The sequence below is a fragment of the Chelonus insularis genome, unplaced genomic scaffold (assembly GCF_013357705.1).
Source record: "Chelonus insularis isolate UGA/USDA-ARS -01 unplaced genomic scaffold, ASM1335770v1 contig_128_pilon, whole genome shotgun sequence".
Classification (NCBI taxonomy): Eukaryota; Metazoa; Arthropoda; class Insecta; order Hymenoptera; family Braconidae; genus Chelonus; species Chelonus insularis.
The window spans coordinates 144,099-154,692 of NW_023276368.1; the positions used below are offsets into that span (position 1 = coordinate 144,099).

Sequence of the window (10,594 nt, forward strand, 5' to 3'; positions counted from 1 at the left end):
AAATAACAAATTTTTACACTGGCTAAATCTCAAGGCCCATTGAGCCCAATTTAAATCTTTGAATAAATTGAGAAAAGGGGTGGGCTCGGCTAACTATCTTTTGAATTTGGTACCAAAAATTCACTAACGCCATCACACATTAGATTTTAACATTAATGAATTACCGTCTGTTGGAAATACTGAACATAAACCTCATTCAAAGGGAAATGCATCATGGCGTTTTCGCAAGTGTCATAAATACTTGCGTTGTAGATACAATAATTTTATTTAACTCATCAATTGTATGTTTATTTATTAGTTAAAGAATTTAATTTGATTTAAAATAATTAGCTCATTAATTTATACATAAACAATGGATCTAGCTAAAATGTCGAACGAGAAAAAACTATATTTGTGTAGATGGTATTTTCGAGGTATGTATCAAATATTTAATATAATAGATCAGTAAATAAATAAAAATAAATATTTAAAATAGTCTCTATTAGCTCATTTATATTTACAATTCATGAAATATTTTAGTGGGATTCTGCGTGTTACCATTTGTTTGGGCAGTAAATGCTATTTGGTTTTTCAAAGAAGCTTTCCTCATGCCACAGTACAATGAACAAAAACAAATTAGAAAATGTAAAGTATTTTAAAATTTTAAATAATTTTACGAACGTTTTTTTTTTATTTCTTTATTTTTAAAATCATAACCTCCATCGTAAACATTTTTTATCCTTATTACAGCCTAGGTTTTTACACTAACAAATAATTGTTAAAAATAATTTTCTTCATCTAGATGTGATACTTTCAAGCATAGGGGCACTTTTATGGACAGCAGGTATTTTGGCGTGGGTCATCACTTTCCAAACCCAACGAGTAGCTTGGGGTGAATATGCAGATGCTATCACGTACATAATTCCCGAAGGAATTCCCTAAGTTTATATTTTTTATATCATACAATAGAAACATTATTTAATTATTCATCAATTTCACTAATTAATGAAATATAAACTTTATTTATAAAAGTAAAAAATATTTAGTTACTTATTAAAAACTTATTTATATTTTTTCCTCTCGTATATAATTCATCAAAAAATACATAGTAATACATTTGCACATTTTGCGATTGTGTAGTCATTTTTTCATTGATAGTTCATTAAAATATTTTCATTAAAAAATATACATCATATGTTAAAAGAAAAATATGAAATTATCTAAACGACCAATCGCCGTTGTCGATACAACCTCAGATCTTTGAATACTAATCGAAGTAAAAATAACAATGCAAAAAAATCGGCAGTCATTAACATGTAAAAAACGTTATGCCATCCAGCCCATCGTGACACAACGCCTGCTAAAAGCGGTCCAAGTGCCGCACCAATACTTCCGGTACCATCAATAATTGCTGTTACAGTTGCCAATGCTTTTGAACCTTCACTTAGATTAGGATGAGTCCCCAAATCTGCAGCTACAGCGGTTGATATTAAAGCAGGTGGTCCACTAACCATTATTCCAGCAATTAATAATAATATCACATTCAAAGTGAAACTTGAATTTCCAGCGTGATCATAAATGAATAACTAAATCAAATCAACATAAAAAATAGCAATTAAAATATTTTTTTAATTTTCTATTTAATATAAATTTTAATACTAACCAGTGGAATGGCTGTTAATAACATCCCTGCACATGTTACAGCACTCATTCCACAATAATCAGCTAATATTCCAGCTAAAATCGCTCCTATTATCCCACCGACATCAAATAAAACTGAAATATAAGCGCTCAAAGTTGCTCCATACTCAGCTAATAAAGAAAAAATAAATCATTTAATGAATATTTTATATTAGAAACTTTGTGAATTAGTTAATGATGTCAAATAAATTAAAAATGCTAACTTGAAGAATTAATATACAGAGGCAGCCAATACATGAATGTATATATAACAAGTTTGGAGAAAAATAATGAAATAGAATACTCTCTAACACCAGGAATTTTCACTGCTCCAAAAAATCCAATAGCTCGATTTCCATTATCTTGTTGCATGCGTTGATTTACAGATAACATGGGACTTGTTTCAGAACGAATACCCTCTGAATCCTTTAAGAAAAATTTGATGTTCGTAACTAATAATAGTTTGAATTAATTAAAACCAATATATTAAATAATAGAAATTGTATTAAAAATAATATTTAAGTAATGTGTGAAAGTATAGTTTTCTAATAAACAAAGTAAAAATATGATGGAAGAATGTTTAAAAAATAATAGTTAAAAAAAAAAAATTGAATACATGCACTTACGAGTTCCAAATTATGTTGATACCATTTTTTAAGTCGAAAGGATTGCTAAAGTGGATTAAATTGTTAGCAAACTGAATGAAATAAGAATAAATATTAAAAATATTTAAAAAAAAAAAATGAGCCTGAAACTGCTATAAAGCAGAAAAATAGATGTATTGTAAAAATATTATGTTAAGTTGACTGAAAATAAGTCCAATATTTTATCAACTCACATCTCCATCGTTTTCTTGGGTTCTTTCGAGGTCATCTCCTGACATTCCTTCATCTGAACTGTTTGTTGCATCTAATTTTTTGTAACCGTGCATATCTGGAGTAATACAACCGACATCCTTCGGATGAGGAGCCAAGAAAAGGAAGATAATAAATCCTACACTACTAATTATAATTGCAGGAACAATAAAACTAAGTCCCCAGTTAGTCGTAATAAATGCTGTAGCTATGATAGTCCCTAAAATATTCCCTATTGAAGTGTGAGAATTCCATACTCCAAATAAAAGACCTCGCTTTCCTCTGCCAAACCAATTTCCTACTAATGTAACAACTGCAGGCCACCCACTGCTTTGAAATACTCCTCCAAGTGCCTGCGGATATTAAAAATAATGTGTTAAGAATATATCGTAAATTATAATATATTTGGCAAGATTTTCAGCTAAAATTACTTGAGATAAAAGCATCAATACTCAACGCTGAAATAAACTAGTTTCTAAAACCTTGAAATAAATTTTAAATAGTTATTTTATGTTTCATATTATAAAATCAAAAGCTTGGCAGTTAAATTTAATATATATTCCATTTAAGGAAAATATATTTTTCTTTAAACAGTACTGCAAGTTTGTTTCATATTATAAAATCAAAAACTTGGCACTTAAATGAAATATATTATATTTAAAGAGAATATATTTTTTTTCAAACAGTACTGCCAGTTTGTTTTATATTATAAAATCAAAAGGTTGGCAGTTAAATTTAATATACATCATATTTAAGGAAAATATATTTTTCTTTAAACAGTACTGCAAGTTTGTTTCATATTATAAAATCAAAAACTTGGCACTTAAATTTAATATACATCATATTTAAGGAAAATATATTTTTCTTTAAACAGTACTGCAAGTTTGTTTCATATTATAAAATCAAAAGGTTGGCAGATAAATTTAATATACATCATATTTAAGGAAAATATATTTTTCTTTAAACAGTACTGCAAGTTTGTTTCATATTATAAAATCAAAAACTTGGCACTTAAATTTAATATACATCATATTTAAGGAAATATATTTTTCTTTAAACAGTACTGCAGTTTGTTTCTATTATAAAATCAAAGGTTGCAGTAAATTTAATATACATCATATTTAAGGAAAATATTTTTCTTTAAACAGTACTGCAAGTTTGTTTCATATTATAAAATCAAAAACTTGGCACTTAAATGAAATATATTATATTTAAAGAGAATATATTTTTTTTCGAACAGTACTGCAAGTTTGTTTTATATTATAAAATCAAAAGGTTGGCAGTTAAATTTAATATACATCATATTTAAGGAAAATATATTTTTCTTTAAACAGTACTGCAAGTTTGTTTCATATTATAAAATCAAAAACTTGGCACTTAAATGAAATATATTATATTTAAAGAGAATATATTTTTTTCGAACAGTACTGCAAGTTTGTTTTATATTATAAAATCAAAAGGTTGGCATTTAAATTTAATATACATCATATTTAAGGAAAATATATTTTTCTTTAAACAGTACTGCAAGTTTGTTTCATATTATAAAATCAAAAACTTGGCACTTAAATGAAATATATTATATTTAAAGAGAATATATTTTTTTCGAACAGTACTGCAAGTTTGTTTTATATTATAAAATCAAAAGGTTGGCAGTTAAATTTAATATACATCATATTTAAGGAAAATATATTTTTCTTCAAACAGTACTGCAAGTTTGTTTCATATTATAAATTAAAAACTTGGCATTTAAATTTAATATATTTTATTTAAAGAAAATATATTTTTCTTCAAACGGTACTGCAAGTTTGTCCAACCCTGTCCTAACATAAGGTGTTGAGCATTGATATTTTTACCTCATGTAAAAGCCAGGCCAACTCAATTTTAGGGAAACTTGAAAGCCAGAGAATCTTATGAAGGATCTTTATGCAAGCCCAGAGTCTCTCTCACTTGCTCTCATGTAAGCAATAGAAGTTTTTGGGTCCCCGATTCTCTATCTCTTTCTTGAGTTTCCTCCAAGTCAAACTTTCCTGGGTCTGCATTAAAACAATACCTTTAGCGGAATCGTGCCAAAATCAAGCCATGCGGGTTGGTAAGAAGACTTTTGTAAAGCTATGTTGTAAATTTCAAATGCATTGAAATAAATACACACAAAAGATTTAACTTTGAAAATCTCAAGTAAAGTATAGAAATTTAGACATAATGTGACGGATTACTGTTAATTATGGGTGACTTATGAAATCATAAAAATAGATTTAGAAACTGACAGACACTGTCTTTAGGCAAAGGTTAAATTTATGTTCTTCTCTATCAGAAAGAATATTGGTATTATTTTTACACTGGAAATTTACAGCTTCTTTAAAACTTTTCCGTCCAGAAAATTTACGAAAATTCATGTACAAACCTGTACGAATACGAAATACCATAAACTATGAATATTGTAAATCTTAGCTATACCAAGTAAATATGAAGCTATTCCAGATGCTATCATTCCTAAAGATAAATAATACCGAAGGTTCATTCGTTCAGCCAAGATTCCGCTTAAAAAAATAAAAGTATTGATAATAAAAAAAATTCCCTTCACAACTAATTGATAAATATCAGCATTTATTTTATAGTTACCTGAAGAACATTGAAAATGCATAAGCAAATAGAAATGCTGAATCTAGTACACCTAATAGAGCTGGAGCATCCTCAGTATCTATAAAAGAGAATCATGTAAATAGTCTATTTTGTATTTATTATAGTTTAAATATTAATTTAGTAAATGATTTAATTTCTTACCAAAGGGTTTCCAATCACACCATGTATATCGATTATCATCATTGATTATAAGATTTGGGGGTGGTGATACTGTACTGCAGTTCAAATGGAGTACAGTTTTGACAACAGAAAGAGACTTTCTTGATAAATGATAACAGGTATATCCTACATAAGTAAGAACCAATATCCCAGCTTGATGCCAGGCTAGCTTATTTGCTCTTCTGTGAGGACAAAATTTGTTTAATATCCATTCGAGACAACGTAATCCCCATGGTGTGTCATTACCAGAAAAATCCATGATTTAAATGTTTCTGTAAATTTTGACTTTCTCTAAATGCAATTTAAAATAAAAACTTCCAAAAAAATCACTATTTTGTCAACTTCATAACTGTAACTGTCATAATGAATAAAAGCAGTTATATTATTGTGTATTCAATTTATAAAAAATTTAAGGAAATGTCAGTAAGCTAATGAGATAAGACACGTTCGATTACTAATGTCTCTAAATGATCAGTTTATGACTTATGATAATTGTTGTGATTATATTCAGCTGATCTTGTAAAACTTTATCTTAACCTTGAGCCATATTAATTGCATGACTTTTTCCAGACACAAAAGCTGTTCTTATTTCCTTTCAAAACAATATATTTTGCACTGCTTATCGTACAAGGGTAAATTGACATTATAGTTTACCAAACACATGAACATATCTTATTAAACGTTAAACCGTGTGTATGTATTAAATGTAACGTATTACTTTCATTTTGTATGCGTCATAATAGGTGTGATATTTGATGAATAAACGTTTTTTTCTCGTTTGCTGTTAATAGCTACAAGATGTCTCATTTTGAATCTATTATTTGTAAAGCATAACATCATTCTTTAATATAAATGTTAAAATAAGTATTAATTATCATCGTAATTTATTTAATTATGAAAATATAACTAAATATTAAATTTTAACATTGCTTATTTTCTTTTGGCCCTGAAAGCCATTCTTGAGCCATCTGTCATCAAACTCTAACCAAAAAAAACATTTTAACTTTACCACTGGCCTGTAGATGGCTCAGCATGCTATTAACTAACCTATTAGTATGCGTTGATAAAGTTGTAAATTCCGTACACCGATAACAACGCCATCATACTGCGTGTTTTGTTACTTTGTATTGTTGCTCGTTATATTTCGTAGTTTGATTTCTCCTCCCTATCATCGATGGTTTTCATATTGACGGCTATCAAGAGTTCTAAAAGAGATTTGACTTTGTTGTCACGCCGGGCGTTGGTTCATTTCTTGGCTAACTTTTAGCCGGACGAGAGATTGTACAGTGTTACTTATTAAAACTCTCTCTTTCTCACTCTCTATCTCTCTTTACTCATGAGTGTATAACTTCAGACGCAAATTTCGCTCACTTGCAAAATGGCTGATCACCGAGAAAGAGACTCATATTATTCTCAATCAGATCCACGATCAAAAAATGATGATCCACCTAATTCACGATTATTTGTTATTTGTCATAAAAGTTTGGAAGAAGAGGATCTGAGAAAATCATTTGATAAGTTTGGCAAAATTGAAGATATTTGGGTTGTTAAGGATCGGAATACGGGTGAAAATAAAGGTACATTTTAACGATCTTTCCTAATCGATAATATTTTACTACTTTTCGACTAATTACGCAATCAATATCTATTTATAATCACTTTAAATATTCTTAATCGAATTCACTTTCCAATATTCTTCTATTTTTAATCCACTTATTTTTGTTTTTTAAATACCATTTTATTTATCTCGTGTTTGAAAATATTTTTATTTTGTATACCAACAAAAATACTATGTCTCTGAAAATAACAGTAATATAATTAAAATTGACTCCAAAAGAAAACACCGGGAAATATTTTAGCTTGACTAATCTTCACTGAATTAATGACTCTAATAAAAAACTTTATTCATAAACAATATTTTTAAAGTTGATATTATGAGCTACAATTAAATTCATTAATTGTTTTATTGATTGATCATAGGAGTTACCTATATAAAATTTTCTAAAACATCTGAAGCTGCATTTGCACTTGAAGAAATGAATGGAAAAATGTTGGGATCAATAGGCCGTCCAATAAAAGTAATGATTGCATCAAAGTAAGTAGTCGACAAGCAACAAATTGTGTTAATTGAATATAAGTAGTGATAATTTTTTTAAGGTAATAATATTAATATTGATTATTTCTAGTCGAGATCAAGGATCCGTTCGAGAAACTAATGAAGAGGAACGATGGGTTAGATTATTCTGTGTTTTACCCAAGTCAATGACCGATCACGAGCTCCAGCAAGAGTTTTCTAAATTTGGACCGATCGAGTATGCAACAGTAGTAAAGGATAGAAACACAAATGAGTCCAAGGGATTTGGATACGTTAAATTTAAAAAGGTGTCAAGCGCTGCTAAGGCATTTGAAGAGTGTGATAGAAAATTCAAGGCTGTTTTCGCTGAGCCGAAGAAACCAAAGCCAGATCATTCGGATTCCAAATATAACAATGGACTTTCAATGCAGTTTGACAATATGGGTAATAATTATAGCTCATCTAGTTTTGGCAAAAACAGTATTGGTTTGGAAATTGCTGCTAATTATCCAAATCCCGAAGGGTATACGCGACTTCAAGTAATCGCCCATCCAGCATTGAATCAAGACCAATTATGGAAGCTTTTCGACATTGTACCTGGCTTAAGTTATTGTCATCTGAAAACAGACGTAAGATATAGAATGCCACGTGGGCAAGCAACAGTTGTCTATTCGCATCCTAGTGCTGCAGCTTACGCCAGAGAAAAGTTACATGGATTTGAATATCCTCCTGGACATAGAATGATTGTAAAACCAGATATGACAGGAGTTTCTCCACAGAAAAATATGAAACCTGGTGGGTCAAGTATAACTGGACTAGGCGTAGCGAGAACGGACTTGGCACACCTGGCGGAAACAATTGTCCAGGCAACATCGTTAATTCAAGCAGCAGGATTAACGGCACCAAGTGCGTGAATCATGCCAAGTTTTTTTTTCTTATAATTATATATTATGATAACATAAATATAGTGTACTTTTCTTTATTAATAACTAACGTTAAATAATGTTTTATAGGTTTAGATCCTACGATTATGAAGCTACCGCCTGTTCAACCAATGGCGAGTATAGATGCTGAAGTTGAAAAAAGATGTTTTATTGTTTGTGGACCACCTGTGCCTCCTATTTATGCTATGAAAGATGCTTTTTGTAGATTTGGCAATCTTATAGATGTTTACATGTTATCAGGAAAAAATTGCGGATATGCTAAATATGCTAGCGTAGAAAGTGCAAAAAGAGCCATTGAGGTGAGATGATTGTAATGACAAATTATTAGACAAATTTTAATTTATGATGGAAAGTTCTAGATTAAAGTACTCATAAAAATACGAGGATATTTGTAGCGAGAAAATACTAATTAATGATATGATTTATTTCATAGGCATTGCATGGACAAGAAATTTGTGGATCTCGTTTAAAAGTTCTGGAAGCAGAAGAAAGAAATGTAGGTGAAGATCGACGAAAGCGTTTAAAAATGGATGAAGATCAAAATTAACTCCTTTTAGTGTCACGTAAGTAAATTATAATCTACAAAGCCAGCACTTTTTAATGAATGGTGATTATTATAATTATCACGAAGGCATTGTTGTCACTAAGGATTATTGGTGTAGAACGGGAAACAAAATTTAATTTTTTGTGTTTATCTCCACAGACTGACTGGTTAAACACAAGCTGGACGCACGCAACAATGAGACGAATTTTAAGACTCACTTGACCACGTCGGGCCTGCAACTGAGGAAACTACTTCAACTATTATCTTTCACTATATTGCTTACATTTACCACTTCAACATTACCGAAACTCTAACTTTAACGTTACAACACATTTTCCGTTATTGAATACTCAAACATTATTGGTCAATTACGATCTTTGTGTGATAGACATTTGTGCAGAGACTGATTTCATTTTCGTACTTTCTTTTTGAGGCTGTGCTGATAAAAAAAAAAAATATTGCTCATTCGTGGTTTTAAAACACCGGTTGTGCTTTGGAAAAACGAAATTTTAATGCAAAAAATTAACGAAATGAAAAAGCAAAATAAGTAAAAGAAAAAAAAAACGTCCTACATCTATTTTTATACAGGAAATTACAAAATCTTGGTACGACTAATGTCGAGTATGGCTCGTAAGTGGAGGAATAATTAAGTAGCACCGATGATTAACAAGCAAATCAATTTTATTAACAAAAAAAAATTTTTTAAAAAAAAGAACATACTGCGCCCTTTTTGTCAAAAAATATAAAACAAAAAGTGAAATTTCATGAAATTTTTTTTAACATATATGTTTTAAATCATATTATAAAATATATATATATATATATTCTGTGTCGTAGATATTTTAATTATTTATTAATTGTACAATTAAAAACGTGGCCTTTAGAATATAGCAGGTCGAAATTTTTTACATAAAAAAGTCAAATTTTATGAATCGAATTAATTGTGAAGAAATTAATTAGTCAGAAAAACTGATATTATTGATCTCAAAAATTTATCATGATATTTTGCTGTTAATTCGTATGTTTTTATCTTCTCTTACATAAATATTATGTACAATCACCCTTTCGATTTACAAATGAAACCTTATGCTTGAATCAATAAGGCTTTTACTTAAATTGATTTTATCATAAAATTTTATTTAGAATTTGAAGTTCATAACCGCGATGATTATAATTTTCATACTTCTATACAAATAGAAATAATCTTTGTTATTACAGTCATAAAAAATAAAAACAATTAAAAAATAAACAACGAAAAAATTCAATTCACATGCGTTTTTTGACATTCATGTTTGACTATTACATAAATTGTTAGACTGTAACTGACTTGCCTTATGAAGCAAACAAAAAAGAAAATACATGGAAAATTTATAATCTAAATAATCAGATAATTAATCAATTATTAATTCTTCATAAACCCGTTCTATTAAAAAAAATTCCATAAAAAGTCAAATTCATTAATTGAGTCTACAAATGATGACTCAATTTTACTGAAAAGTTTTTTCCATTTTCAGGACCCTGGCACATCGAAACCAAGTACCTGACAGCAACTGTGATTTCAATTAAAAAGAAACAAATGCTATTTATTTTCATCAAAAATTTCTATAATTAAGAATAAAATTGCATAATTTTCTATAGCAATATAATTTGATATTTTAAAATAAACACCTTTATATTTGGTATATTTATCTAAAAACAAAGGATGAAAGTTATAAAGGAT

General features: G+C 28.9%; 3 protein-coding genes across 7 annotated transcripts; 2 read left to right on the forward strand and 1 right to left on the reverse strand.

The window, feature by feature from the left end:
* Positions 1-207: 207 nt before the first annotated feature.
* On the forward strand, positions 208-1,018 carry pen-2 (presenilin enhancer). Its single transcript, XM_035086222.1, has 3 exons — positions 208-413; positions 520-624; positions 782-1,018. The coding sequence occupies exons 1-3, from the start codon at positions 353-355 to the stop codon at positions 919-921; spliced, it is 306 nt and encodes a 101-aa protein (XP_034942113.1). The 5' UTR covers positions 208-352; the 3' UTR covers positions 922-1,018.
* Positions 1,012-6,075, reverse strand: MFS16 (major facilitator superfamily transporter 16). Of its 3 annotated transcripts, XM_035086197.1 has the most exons (9): positions 5,850-6,075; positions 5,295-5,584; positions 5,133-5,211; positions 4,915-5,050; positions 2,498-2,866; positions 2,286-2,330; positions 1,884-2,085; positions 1,643-1,791; positions 1,012-1,565 (listed from the first exon to the last, which is right to left on the reverse strand). In XM_035086197.1, exons 2-9 carry the CDS (start codon positions 5,569-5,571, stop codon positions 1,200-1,202), a joined length of 1,623 nt encoding a protein of 540 aa, XP_034942088.1. In that variant the 5' UTR covers positions 5,572-5,584; positions 5,850-6,075; the 3' UTR covers positions 1,012-1,199. The 3 variants fall into 3 exon arrangements, with proteins under 3 accessions (XP_034942088.1, XP_034942079.1, XP_034942099.1); XM_035086188.1 differs by having other exon boundaries at positions 5,295-6,075; XM_035086208.1 differs by lacking the exon at positions 2,286-2,330 and having other exon boundaries at positions 5,295-6,073.
* A 383-nt stretch (positions 6,076-6,458) lies between these two features.
* LOC118067928 (RNA-binding protein 45) lies at positions 6,459-10,515 on the forward strand. Of its 3 annotated transcripts, XM_035084963.1 has the most exons (7): positions 6,470-6,593; positions 6,667-6,889; positions 7,293-7,407; positions 7,499-8,292; positions 8,400-8,629; positions 8,764-8,893; positions 9,034-10,257. In XM_035084963.1, exons 2-6 carry the CDS (start codon positions 6,691-6,693, stop codon positions 8,875-8,877), a joined length of 1,452 nt encoding a protein of 483 aa, XP_034940854.1. In that variant the 5' UTR covers positions 6,470-6,593; positions 6,667-6,690; the 3' UTR covers positions 8,878-8,893; positions 9,034-10,257. The 3 variants fall into 3 exon arrangements, with proteins under 3 accessions (XP_034940863.1, XP_034940844.1, XP_034940854.1); XM_035084972.1 differs by lacking the exon at positions 9,034-10,257 and adding an exon at positions 10,389-10,515 and having other exon boundaries at positions 6,459-6,889; XM_035084953.1 differs by having other exon boundaries at positions 6,460-6,889.
* Positions 10,516-10,594: the final 79 nt, after the last annotated feature.

Excerpts from the sequence above, each read along its gene's own strand:
- LOC118067928 (XM_035084972.1), top strand. The coding sequence starts at position 6,691 with ATGGCTGATCACCGAGAAAGAGACTCATATTATTCTCAATCAGATCCA. Across the intron at positions 6,890-7,292 it reads GAATACGGGTGAAAATAAAG|GAGTTACCTATATAAAATTT; the intron begins GTACATTTTAAC and ends GATTGATCATAG. Across the intron at positions 8,630-8,763 it reads GTGCAAAAAGAGCCATTGAG|GCATTGCATGGACAAGAAAT; the intron begins GTGAGATGATTG and ends TTTATTTCATAG.
- pen-2 (XM_035086222.1), top strand. The coding sequence starts at position 353 with ATGGATCTAGCTAAAATGTCGAACGAGAAAAAACTATATTTGTGTAGA. Across the intron at positions 414-519 it reads GTGTAGATGGTATTTTCGAG|TGGGATTCTGCGTGTTACCA; the intron begins GTATGTATCAAA and ends GAAATATTTTAG. Across the intron at positions 625-781 it reads ACAAAAACAAATTAGAAAAT|ATGTGATACTTTCAAGCATA; the intron begins GTAAAGTATTTT and ends TTCTTCATCTAG.
- MFS16 (XM_035086197.1), bottom strand. The coding sequence starts at position 5,571 with ATGGATTTTTCTGGTAATGACACACCATGGGGATTACGTTGTCTCGAA. Across the intron at positions 5,212-5,294 it reads GTGTGATTGGAAACCCTTTG|ATACTGAGGATGCTCCAGCT; the intron begins GTAAGAAATTAA and ends TCTCTTTTATAG. Across the intron at positions 1,566-1,642 it reads TATTAACAGCCATTCCACTG|TTATTCATTTATGATCACGC; the intron begins GTTAGTATTAAA and ends GATTTGATTTAG.